Source organism: Crocuta crocuta, unplaced genomic scaffold, assembly GCF_008692635.1.
Source record: "Crocuta crocuta isolate KB4526 unplaced genomic scaffold, BGI_CrCroc_1.0 scaffold35, whole genome shotgun sequence".
Taxonomy (NCBI): domain Eukaryota; kingdom Metazoa; phylum Chordata; class Mammalia; order Carnivora; family Hyaenidae; genus Crocuta; species Crocuta crocuta.
This window is the reverse complement of record NW_027530625.1, coordinates 6,733,680-6,745,793: the sequence shown is the minus strand read 5'-3', so window position 1 is coordinate 6,745,793 and position 12,114 is coordinate 6,733,680. Positions and strand designations below refer to the sequence as shown.

The 12,114-nt window shown below is 56.7% G+C and overlaps 1 protein-coding gene across 1 annotated transcript in view; it reads right to left on the bottom strand.

Annotated features, from left to right (window-relative positions):
• Nucleotides 1-12,114, bottom strand: part of HMCN2 (hemicentin 2) — a 132,085-nt gene that overhangs the window by 81,535 nt on the left and 38,436 nt on the right. The window contains 5 exon segments of the mRNA XM_077768469.1: nt 4,345-4,510; nt 6,167-6,326; nt 6,439-6,551; nt 9,905-10,049; nt 11,732-11,859. Coding sequence (XP_077624595.1) covers nt 4,345-4,510; nt 6,167-6,326; nt 6,439-6,551; nt 9,905-10,049; nt 11,732-11,859 — 712 coding nt within the window.

The window sequence follows — 12,114 nt, the reverse complement described above, 5'->3', positions numbered from 1 at the left end:
AAGTGCCCTGCAGCATCTAGGAGTGTTCCATCCACTCACTGTCCACTCCCCGCCAGCTTACCCCCCTGCTCCCCCGGAGGCATCTGGCCCGGCCCTGTGTGGGACCCTGGCCCGCAGCCCCCCCACCCCCCCGGGAGCTGGAAAGCTGGGGCCAAGGCCAGGAGCGCTCACAGCTGTCCCGGCCACACATCAGAACCACAAACAAACACTGTTGCCTGGAAACGCCACCTCCCCCAGCATCCTGGGGCTCAGTCACAGGACCGGAGCCACCAGGAGGCTTCTGGCCACTGCTCTCAGCCCAGCCCTTTCATTTCTCAGACGGTAAGACCGAGGCCCAGAGGGGGAAGGGTCTTGCTCGCATTCACTCAATGAGGTGGGGGCAGGGCTGGGCCAGGATCCCCGGTCTCTTGCCGCGCGATGTCACTCCAGCCAGAGCCCGGTCTCCCTCCGGGCGCCCTTCCTCTCTGACGCTGCTGCGGCACGGGCCTGGGCGCACGAGATTGCTCACGAATCCTGCCGACGCCAGTTCTGAATCACGGCTCTGATGGTCTTTTCACAAGCAGCAGGCCTCACGGGGTAAGAGGCACCATTCCCACCCTCGGACTCAGTTGTTTGCTTTGGGGGCTCATTTCCCGACGAAATGACCCAGCAGATAAAGAGGAGCATTTGGGGGATGATGTTCCAACAGCCCATTTATTACCGCTGAAAACTGGCAACGGAGTGCGTGCCCCAAACAGAGGAAGAACTTAGCAACTGTGAGAGCTGAGCGCCCTGGAATGTTCCTTTGCCCTTTACATGAAAACCAAGTGACGAGGGCCAGGATGAATCAAGAAAATGGGTAAACGGGGGAAAAAAACCTATCAATGATGAAGGCAGAATAGAGGGTGCACGAAGTTTAATCCTAGCAAAGCATCTACGTGAACAAACTGGAAGAGGTTGTGGGCAGAGGTGAGTGGTTGAGGTTCAGTGAAACGCAAGCTCGTACCACTCTTGCTGTGAGGACTTACTTACAGAGGGCAGAGGAGCCTAGAATATTCTCTAGCCGCAGAGACAGCAGCGGCCGGCCTGACCTTGGCCCAGAAGCCTGATACAAATGCGTCAGCACGTTCTCCTGACTGCGTGCACGGCCCCATGTGTTTGTGTCTGTGTCTGCGTGTGCTTACGTCTGTGCGCCTGCCCGTGCGTGTTCACGTCTGTGCTTATCTGTGTGCACATGTGTGTATGTTCACATCTGCTCACATCTCTGTGCGCGTGCGTGTCTGTGTGTGTTAGGACCCAGCCGCGGGAGTCGGGAAGGTCAGGATCCCAGGATCCACACCCCATGTACTGTGTTTCCCCCTGTGTGCGCTGGGCACGGTGCATCTCACCCCAGCCACCTCCAGGAGGGCTGGGGAAACGGGGCCATCCTGCCCACACGGAAATGGGGGAGGCCTCCGAGACCCCCTCACATCGCGGTCCGCAACCTGACTGCCCACAGCGCTACCGGGGTTACAGCTCTGCTGGCGACCGAACCACAGCCAGCGCTGAGAGCCCCTGGCCAATGACACACGAGGTCAGGAGAGACTGGCCCCCGGCCACCGTGGAGCAGGTGCTGTCTCTTCGTCCCTGAGGACAGAGGAAGGAGCCAGGCAGTTCACCAGGCTCGGCCCACCCCGAGCGGGAAGAGGAGGGTCTGGGCCCCGGAGGCCCACGAACACCTGTGACGCACTGAAATAAGTTCGGAAGCTTCCAGAAGGGCAGTCTGGAAGGTAGCGGAGCCTTGGGACTTCCCCCCTACCCTGGAAGAAGGAAGAGGGGAAAGGGCAGGGGAGAGAGGGAGCGGGCAGACGGCAGCCCCTTCCACACCCAGCACCACCACGCTCCGCTCACTAGGTGCGTATTTCCAGCGGTTTTTAAAGTCTCCATCTTCTGGCTGAATGGTCGTATGACTAAGGGCAGCTGTGCGTCTGCAAGAAAGGCTCAGTTCTGGGGGGCGGGGGGTGAGGCTGTGGGAGCCACAGGGAGGCCCACAGAGCCAGGGGGAGCCAGGGCCTACGAATGCCATCAAAGTTGCTGAGGTCACTCCCTGTCACCAGCAAGGGCAACAACAGAAGCTTCCACTAACAGATGGAGGAACAGACAGAAGGTGGCCTTTCCACACAAGGGAGCATCATTCAGCTGCAAACAAGAATGAAGTCCAGGTCCAATGCTGCAACGTGTTGAGTGCAAGGAACCAGACACCAAAAGCCACATGTTACACGATTCCATTTCTATGAAACGTCCGGAATAGATAAGCCCCCAAACAGAAAGCAGGAGGGGTTGCCATGGGCTGGGGGTGCCGAGGGGCAGGAATGGAGACGGCTACCAGTGAGTGTGTGGTTTGGGGGCGGGGTGCTGGGAATGTCCTAAAAGTGGCTGTGGTGTGGTCGCACCCTCCTGAACACACCAAAACCCCGGAATTGTCCTGCATGTGAATTACATCTCAATAAAGCTTGTATATTTTTAAAAGTAGGTGAGAGGGGTGCCTGGGTGGCTCAGTTGGTTAAGTGTCCGGCTTCAGCTCAGGTCATGATCTCGCGGTTCATGGGTTCGAGCCCCGCGTTGGGCTCTGTGCTGACAGCTCAGAGCCTGGAGCCTGTTTCAGATTCTGTGTCTCCCTCTCTCTCTGACCCTCCCCTGCTTACGCAGTCTCTCTATCTCTCTCAAAAATAAATAAAACATTAAAAAAAAAAAAGCAGGTGAGACTATGGGGTGCCCGGGTGGCTCAGTCAGTTAAGCATCTGAATCTCAATTTCGGCTCAGGTCACAATCTCACAGTTCATGGGATCAAGCCCCGCATCTGGCTCCTCGCTGAGCATGGAGCCTGTTTGGGATTCTCCCTCTCTCTCTTCCCCTCCCCTGCTCGTGCTCTCTTTCTCTCAAAATAAATACATACATATATATTTTTTAAAAAGCTAGAAATGAGGCCTTAGTGAATAGCAGCAGCAATAAAACGGTATCAGAGGGAGCCGCTCTCCAGCACCTAATGATACCTAAGCATCGCGCATCCCTGCCGGATCGCAAACAGTGAGCGCTATTTAAACAACGTCCGCTTTACAGGTGGAGAAGCAGGGGAGAGAAGGAGGCAGCCCAGCCGGTGCGTGACTAATTGACAGCAGCTGTCGCAGCGGGGGTCCTCAGCCAGGTGGGATGAGCTCCGGTCTCAGCTCCTCAGCCAGCCCCAGCCCCCAGCCCTCCCCTCCCCCCCCAGGCATCTTTTCCTTTTCATTTAGATAAACTCCTGGAATCTCGTAAACCTCCGGGGACCGCTGTCAGCCAGCAAGAAGCGGGGAGCACAGGGGAGCAGGAAGGGAACAGGGCTCGGGATTGCACAAGCGGCTCCCACAATTTATGGCTCCCGGCTGGCCTATTAGCACATCGCAACGAGGAGGGGTGAACAAATGGGTACTTTGGCTCCTCGTTCCAGCCGTGAGCCATAAATAAACAAGCGCCCGGCTGGCCGCCGCCTCCCCAGAGACAGGGGGCTCCCCCGGCCCCCCACCCCCAATCCCACGACACGCAGCGGCAGGGACACCACGGCCAGGCACGGGCCCCCAGCCGCCTTCAGGGGTGCGGGCTGCAAGGTCTGGAAGGGCTCGCCGCACAGATGTCCTGAGATGCACAGACACACGTGTGGGTGTCAGCAGGGTGCAGGGGGGGCGGGCGGTGAGACCTTCTGGGTCTGGAACTTCTCAAAGACCTTGCCAGGACTGATGTCACTGACCAGCGCCTCCCCCGCCCTGGGCTCAAAAGTCAAGAGCCCCGGGAGTCTCCAGGCCCTTCTTGTCTGGAAACACCATCTCCCCCGGGCCTGCCTGGGGGAGGGGGGCGGGGGGACGGCCTCCCTCTCTGCCCACTCTCTGCATCCCAATGGTGGGAGAGAAGCTGAGTCAGAGAGCCCAGCCGCCAGACACCTGGTCTGAGGGGCGGACGAGGACGCGGCACGTGACAGGTGGGACGCCATCCAGCAGGGGGTGGCTCTTTTCTAGCTGGGTGACCACGAGCGGTTCACCCCACCTCACTGAGCCTCAGTCGGCTTGGGTAACAAGTGCAGATTAAAGGAAATTCCGCACGCAGCCCCCAGCGGCCGGCGCGTGAAGCGCTGGGCACGTGACCTTCAGAGGGGTCTCACCCTGGGCATCTGTGCTCTCTCAGGGACCCCCTGACAGGCTTCAGGGAGGCCATGGACAAGAGCACTGTGTGTGAACTTGAATACGCACCCCGCCCCAGGGTGACACTGGCTGGGTCACCAGCCACCGTGAGGACAGTTCCCTCAAACCCCAAGGTCTGCCCATTTCCAGGTCCAAGGGCACTTGATCGGGTTACCTGTCGGTGGTGGGGGGCACAGGGCGGAGGTCCTTGGTCCAGGTGACCAGCGGGGCTGGGGAGCCCTGGGCCTCGCAGTCCAGGGTCACCTCATCACCAGCCTTGGCCGTGACTCTCAGAGGCTCGTCTGCACCACGTGACCCATTCACACGGATCCTGGGTTCAGCTGTTGGCGGAAGCACGCGGGAGACTGTGAGGCGGGCAGGAAGCCGCTGCACGGAGACCAAAGGGGACCAGGATGGCCGTCCCAGGAAGCGGAGGTGGCAGTGCCACCCTGGGGGGTGCAGACGGTGGGCGGGCTCTGCCCGAAGGAGAGAGTGCAGGGGCGGGGGCGGCCGGGGATCCCGCGGCTCCCCCAGTCCCGGCCTCCACCTCTCCACCAGCCTCCCTCTGAGCGCTCGGCTTGCTTTGATGACCCGGACACGGTCACTCCTGCTTCAGCGTCTCCTGCCTGCTAGCTTCTCCTCACCTTGCTGTCCCTTCCCCGCGGACATTCTGGCAGCTTCTGTCTCATCTTGTCTCCCTTCTCCCCCAGGCGTATTCTCGGGGTATCAACCACCAGCTGGTGCACAGCATCCCTCCGGCCTTCTCAAACTCCGAGCGGGGGTTTATAACAACGCGTGCACATCACCGCTTTCTTGTATCAAGCTCAAGGCTCCTAATGACAGAGATTACCCCGTCCCCCCTACATTTACCCCTCCCTACACCCCCTACATTTCTAGCCAGCCGCTCGGACACTGACAGCACCAGTACATGTCTAAGCAATACTAACTAAGCTAGACGGGCGCCCGGGGGGGCTCAGTCGGTTGGGCGTCTGACTTTGGCTCAGGTCATGATCTCACAGTTTGTGAGTTCGAGCCCCGAGTCGGGCTTTGTGCTGACAGCTCAGAGCCTGGAGCCTGCTTCGGATTCTGTGTCTCCCTCTCTCTCTGCCTCTTCCCTGCTCACGATAAACATTAAAAAAAATTTTTTTTAATAATTAAGCTAGCCAGCTGGAGACATCCAGACAGACCTATGCAGCCCTCACGCGTTCCCTGATACATTTGTTTAGAGAGAAAATCTCCCCTTTACAAAAGAAATTTTTTTGCAGTATATAAGTACTGGTTGTAAGAGGATATATAGAAAAACTCGGCTGTGTATTTGCTCGTTCATGCCAGGCAGTTCCTGAGTGCCCAGCTCCGGGTGAATGCGGGGAAGCAGCAGGAAAGGAGACAGAGGCTGCCCTGTCCTCACAGCATTAGGGTCCGCAGGGAACACTGGTACCAAACAGCTCAGCACACAATTAATTATCTAATCATAGTTACAAAGGGGACATTCCAGAGAGTCTACGGCAAAGTGACTTGACCCAGTGCAAGGAGTCAGAGAGCAGATATCTGACTAATGGGAGAAGCCAGCGGGCCCAAGGGGGGAAGGGAATTCCAAAGAAGGAACTGTTCGTTCAAAGGCCCTGAGGCAGGAAGGACCATTTAAGAAACTGAATGGAGGCCAGAGGGCGGGGCACAGAGAGTCAGGAGCATGGGGGCTGCCAAGGTGGGAGGGGTCAAGTGTGGGGCCAGTGTTTTTCCAAGGCTTGTGAATATGACGGCTTCCCACCACCAGCTTACAAAGGGCTGAGTGGAGCTGCTCTTAGAGCATGCACACACCGCGGAGGGCAGTGCGCTGGGCGAGGACAGCTTTGGTCTACGTGCCCTGCGGACGGGAAGAATTGAGAGGCAGGACTGACGGGGGTGGGGGGGCAAGGAAGGTCCATGTAAGGTCAGCTTGCCCCTGCCTTCATGCCTGCTAAGCCCCTCTCCCAGGACAGTGGGTGGCCGTCACTCACTGTTGACAGAAAGCCGCATCTCCTGGCTGGAGAAGCCCACAGCGTTGGTGGCTGTGCAGACGTAAGCCCCCGCGTCCTGGGCAGACGGCCGGGCGATGACCAGGGTGCCGTCCTGGCTCACGTTGTAGTGGGGACCCATGGAGGTCAGGGCATTGGATTCCTGCAGTAGAGTTGGCAAAGCTCAGGCCCCATGGCGATTTGCATAAGTCCCCTCCCATGATGCACTGGGCCCACCCCCTCTGGTTACCCTTAGGATAACAGGCTCCTCCTACCTTGGTCCAGGTGATGGTGGGGGTGGGGACTCCTAAGGCCACACAGGGGAGGGAGGCAGGAACCCCTTCATTGGTGACATGGTGGGTGGCCATGGGCTGGATTCTAGGGGGTACTTTCAGAAACAAACCAATATTTAGGGGTGCCTGGGTGGCTCAGTGGACTAAGCGTCGGACTTGGGCTCAGGTCATGATCTCACTGTTTGTCATGATCTCACAGTTCGTGGGTTCGAGCCCCGCGTCGGGCTCTGTGCTGACAGCTCAGAGCCTGGAGCTGCTCTGGATTCTGTGTCTCCCTCTCTCTCTGCCCCTCCCCTGCTCATGCTGTCTCTGTCTCTCTCTCAGAAATAAGTTTAAAAAAAAAATTTTTTTAAACCCCAACAATTTTTAAAGCAAAGGTTCAGAGTGGCATTATTCACAATAGCCAAAAGGTAGAAAAGATCCAGATCCAAATATCTATTGACTGGATGATGGAGAAACAAAATGTGGGGTACACATATAAAGTATCTTCAGCTTTAAAAAGGAGTAGGGGCGCCTGGGTGGCTGTTGTTGAACAACCGACTTCAGTTCAGGTCACGATCTCACAGCTGGTGGGTTTGCGCCCCACATTGGGCTTTGTGCTGGCAGCCCAGAGCCTGCTTTGGATTCTCTGTCTCTCTGTCTCTCTCTGTCTCTATCTCTCTGCACCTCCCTCACTCAAGCTCTCTCAAAAACAAACATTTTAAAAAATATTTAAAAAGGAGTAAAAGTCTGAGGCGCCTGGACAGCTCAGTCGGTTGAGTGTCTGGCTCTCAATTTGGGCTCAGGTCATGACCCCAGGGTCATGGGATCGAGCCCCGTGTCAGGCTCCGAGCTGACTGCGGAGCCTGCTGGGATATTCTCTCTCACCCTCCAGCCCCGCTCACTCGCTGTCTCCAAAATAAAAAATACACAAGCTAAAAAAAAAACCCTAAAAATAAATAAAAAGGAGTCAGCGTCTGATACATACTATGAACACAGAAGAACCCTGAAAACATTACGGTAAATGAAATTAGCCAGACACCAGAGACAAATCCTATATGATGCCACTTACAGGGGTCTGGAGACATGGCAAATTCAGAGACAGAAGGTAGAGTGGTGGCTGCCAGGGGCTGGGCGACAGGGAAATGGGGAGCTAGTTAGTGTTCAACGGGGCAGAACCTCACGTTAGGACGATGGAAAAGCTCTGGAGGCAGACGGTTGTGATGGCCACGTTGTAACTGGAGACTTTAAGGCTGTAAGTTTTATGTATATTCTATCAGAATTTTAAAAAATTACTTCAACAAAAGCACACAAGGGGCACAGTATCTACAGCCACCACTTTAAGGAATTCATGCCCCGGACAGAGGGCAGCCTGTGCCTGGGAACCAGCTGTGCCATTTCTTTGCTCTGGGACTTTGGATCCACCGCTTAATCTTCTGGTCCCCACATTCCCTCATCAGCAAAAAAGCTCATTAACTCCAATTCCCTGCCTGCTCTCCAGAGATGGACAGATGAGAAATGGCAGAAAATAGTATTCACAGAACACAGTGAACTGTAAACCAAGTGCCAAATCCATTCTGGGCACCGTCCAGATGTGCAGGGTGGGAGGTGCGGGGAGAGAAACTGGGTGTGGACAGGCCGGGAGGGGAAGCCAGAAGCCAAGGGCTCTCTCTGCCAGGAACATGGAGACCCACCCGTTAGGGAGGAAAATGCCCTTCTAGACCCTCCCAGGCGGCCAAAGCCTGCAAGTCCATGACTACCGTTGAATGGAAGAGAAGTGGCGCCCAGAGCCAGCCCCAGGGGGAGGCTGTGCTCGCACAGGAAGGCAGCCTCGGCTGATCCTGAGATGCTCCGGAGTTACTCGCCTTTCTGAGCCTCACTTCACAACGGGGAGCCTTTTAAACCCACCTCCTGCGTAGTTATGAAAATTAAGGGAAACCCACACAGAGCCTCGCTCAGGTCCGGCACATGACACACGCCCAGGCTTTGATCACTACTATCCGTTGGAGTTATGAGGAGGCAAGATACCTTGAAGACCTAGCCTCCTTTGGAACTTTGGTTTCCCTCTAGAAAATGGGGAACAATGCGTTCTTCCTGCTCATCCTCGGGGGAGAGGTTGTAAACCAAATGTTAAAGAAAAAGATTATTAACATACTTGGTAAATGACAAGATATAACCAAACTTAGTTTAAACCTCTCATCTTCTATGATAAAGAATGGTCGTGGGACACCGGGGTGGCGGGGTGCTCAGTCGGCGGAGTCTGGCTTCGGCTCCTGTCATGATCTCATGCTTCAAAAATTCGGGCGGGCCCCCCGTCAGGCTCTCCACTGTCAGCGCTCACTCAGATCCTCTGTCTCCCCCTCTCTCTCCGCCCCTCCCCTGGGCGCTCTCTCTCTCTCTCAAAAATAAGCAAACATGAAACAAACAAAAAAGAACGGTGGTACCTGGATGGGTGGGTGAAGGGAACAGGACTCTCCAGCACTGCGGGTGGGAAGGTGATTGGGTAAAATACAGTAACGGCCCTAAAAATGTGCAATCAGTCAAAACTCAATTCTACATGAATGAGTTTGTCCTAAGGAAGGAATCGGGCATGTGGGCAAAGGTGGAAAACAGCCATTAGCCCAGGGTGTTCATGGTGGTGAGAAGCCGGACATGAGGGGGCAGGTGAGATGCTCACAGTTCTCCAAAGAACACATCGTCTTAAACTGAACCTTCCGACTAGTTATTCACAGAATACAACGCAGTCTATTATCAAAACAAACACGCAGGAACACAATGTAAATATTTCTGCGTATATGCATATGAAGACTCTATAGATAGATGGATAGAACTGTAGCTATGTAAAGAATTTATATACAATGTATATAAAGGATGCATATATTACGTAAAACATATTTACATATAATGTATGTAAAGCTATATATAATTTATGTCACATAGCACTCATTACATAGATGGTGTGTATATATGTGTAAGCTCACACGTGTGTAAAGCATGAAAGATACACACCCAAATGTAGCAGTATTCTGGTTCTTCTTAGCTTTTGGTGTTATGGGAGTGTTGCCTTTTACTTGTCCAACCTCTAAATTACCTCCAGGGAAAATGCACTATTTGTGCAATTTTTTTAAAGTTTATTCATTTATTTAATTTAAAAAAAAATCTTTATTTAATTTTAAGAGACAGAGAGAAACAAAGCACAAGCAGGGGAGGGGCAGAGAGAGAGGGAGACACAGAATCGGAAGCAGGCTCCAGGCTCCGAGCTGTCAGCAGAGAGCCCGACGCGGGGCTCGAACCCGCGAACCGTGAGATCATGACCTGAGCCGAAGTCGGATGCTCAGCCGACTGAGCCCCCCCGTGCCGGGCGCCCCTTGTGCAATTGTTCTTAACACAGGTGTTGAAGATCAAGTTCTCCTCGTGCGTCTCCCCGTCCCATCACCCCCCCACCCCTACCCCCCACTCCAGGACTCACCCTGGACAACGAGCTCCACGTCCCTGTGCTGAGAGCCAGCCGTGTTGCTGACCACGCAGCTGTACCTCCCCGCGTCCTCCTGCAGTGCCTGGTCCAGGTGGAGGCTGCCATCTGCCCGGACCGAATGCCGGCTGCCAGGTGGGAGCTGGTGAGGGTGAGGAGGCCCCGGCTTGAACCACAGCCCCACACGGAGCCCGCTGAGAAAGAACACTCTGGAAACCACACTGCCTGCCAGGCCAGGGGGAAGCAAGCTGGACGGAGAGGCCAGGGGTTTGGAGAACTCCCTCCTCTTCCCTGAGTCTCCTCCGCCTCCGCAGACCCTCAGGGCTAGGTGACCTTGACCCTGGCACACCTCTGACCCCACTCTCCCACTGCCGGCCAGACCAGTGGGCCGACAGGAGCCTCTCCCAAGAGTACAGGGTTGGGGCGAGAGCCTGTGCTGAGCAGGGGCTGGGGCTCCAAGGCCCTTCCACACTGAGGCTACACGGAGGAGGGACAAATTCCTGCCGGGAAAGAACAGAGCCACAGGAGCAGAGCAGACGTGTGGCCTCATCAGATGCGGTCCCAGAGAAAGAAGCAGAGACAGTGGCTTCTGGTGGCTGCCCAGATCTGTCCCCATGGGGACCAGGGAGCACTGGTCCAGAATGGCGCCTGGGGTAACCTTCGTAAAGATGTCTAGCCCGTCCATCTTTGGTGAGGGGTCCTTTTAAAATCTTTCCACCAGGCCCGAGCCCTCTTCTGGGGTCCTTGTCCCTGTCCTGTGAGCCCGGCCGCACACAGGGCACTCGGCTCTAGGCGCTGCCCCTGCACTGTCTTGGTACCGGGCCCCCTTGGGTTGAGCAAGCTGGAGGGGGTCCCTGCTTGCGGCGCTGGGCAGCCCTACACGCACGCGTCCACCCGGTGTGACCCCTGAGCTGCAACTGACCCCGCATCTCCACCGGCCCCCTGGCCTGGCATCAACGAAGCCCGGGGCCCTGTTTCCGCACCTGCCCATCAGATCCTACTCGGGAAGGCTCCTCACAGCCGCAGCCCCCCGCCCCCCCGCCCCGGGGCAGGGTCCTCCTCGGGGTCACGTCTAATCCCACAGGTTGCAGACTGAGTCGTCAGCACAAGCAGCCTCTGCAAAGCCTGCACGCTGTCGGGGCAGGGCCCCGTCTGCCCCGCCCCAGGGTCCGGGGCCAGGACAGCAGGAGCAGAAAGCCAGCCACACAGCCGCTACCTCCCGGCGTCTGTCCTGCTGCAGCGAGGGCACTTCTGAATGGCCTCAAGGGCACAAGGACCCCAGGATGTCTGAGGCTCAGGCCCAGGAAGTGAGGAAAGGGGAGGGGCAGAGAAGTGGCCACGAGAGGAGAAATAGACAAAAAATAGAGGAAACCAAATGAACAGGAGCGGATGTGCCCAGCTACGTAGTCAGGGCGCATATTAAACTACAGGCCCCACCTCTGCCCTGCAACTGTCAGAATCGGGGGGAAGAAACCACTCTGTGTGCCCCCAAATTTCCTGCTCCCCAGCCTCAGCACTAAGGGAGCACACGATCTTCCTGCTGCTCCCCAGGGGCTCCAGGGGACCCCCCTAAATTCCTGCTCCCCAGCCTCGCCTCTAAGGGAGCACGACGTCTTCCTGCGGCTCTCCGGGGAGTACCGGCAGCCACAGAAACCTTGGCAGGGTCTGGGCAGGTGACGGACGCTACCAGCACATGTACCAGAGAAGCTTCTGGAAAGAGGCAGGAAAGAGAGGGAGGAAGAGCACGTTCCAAACGGAGAAAAGAGCAAAGCAGAGGCCGAGGGATGAACCCGACAGCCCCCTCGGCCCCCAGCCGGCACTCACAGGCAGGCCGGCCTTGAGCCAGCGCCGCTCCGGGAGGGGCCTCCCCGCCAAGATGACGCAGGGCAGGGACACCGGCTGCCTCTCCAGCACCCGGACAGTGGAGGCGCTGCTGGCGATCTGCGGTGGGGCTGTGGGGAGAGGAGCCGGTGTGGGTCACACTAGATCCCCACGGGTGGTCATCGGGGGGACAGAGACCCCCCCCGACTCCCTCCCACCCCGGGGAAATGGAGGAAGCATCAGGATAGGGGATCCTCAAGGGTCGAAGGGCACCCTTCCTGGGGCACGTTGGCCAGGAAGCAGGGATCCAGATGTTCCTGCTGGGGGGCCTGGCCTGGACACATCTGTCCCAAAGGACAGGCGGCCACAGCGAGGGGGCCTCCCCA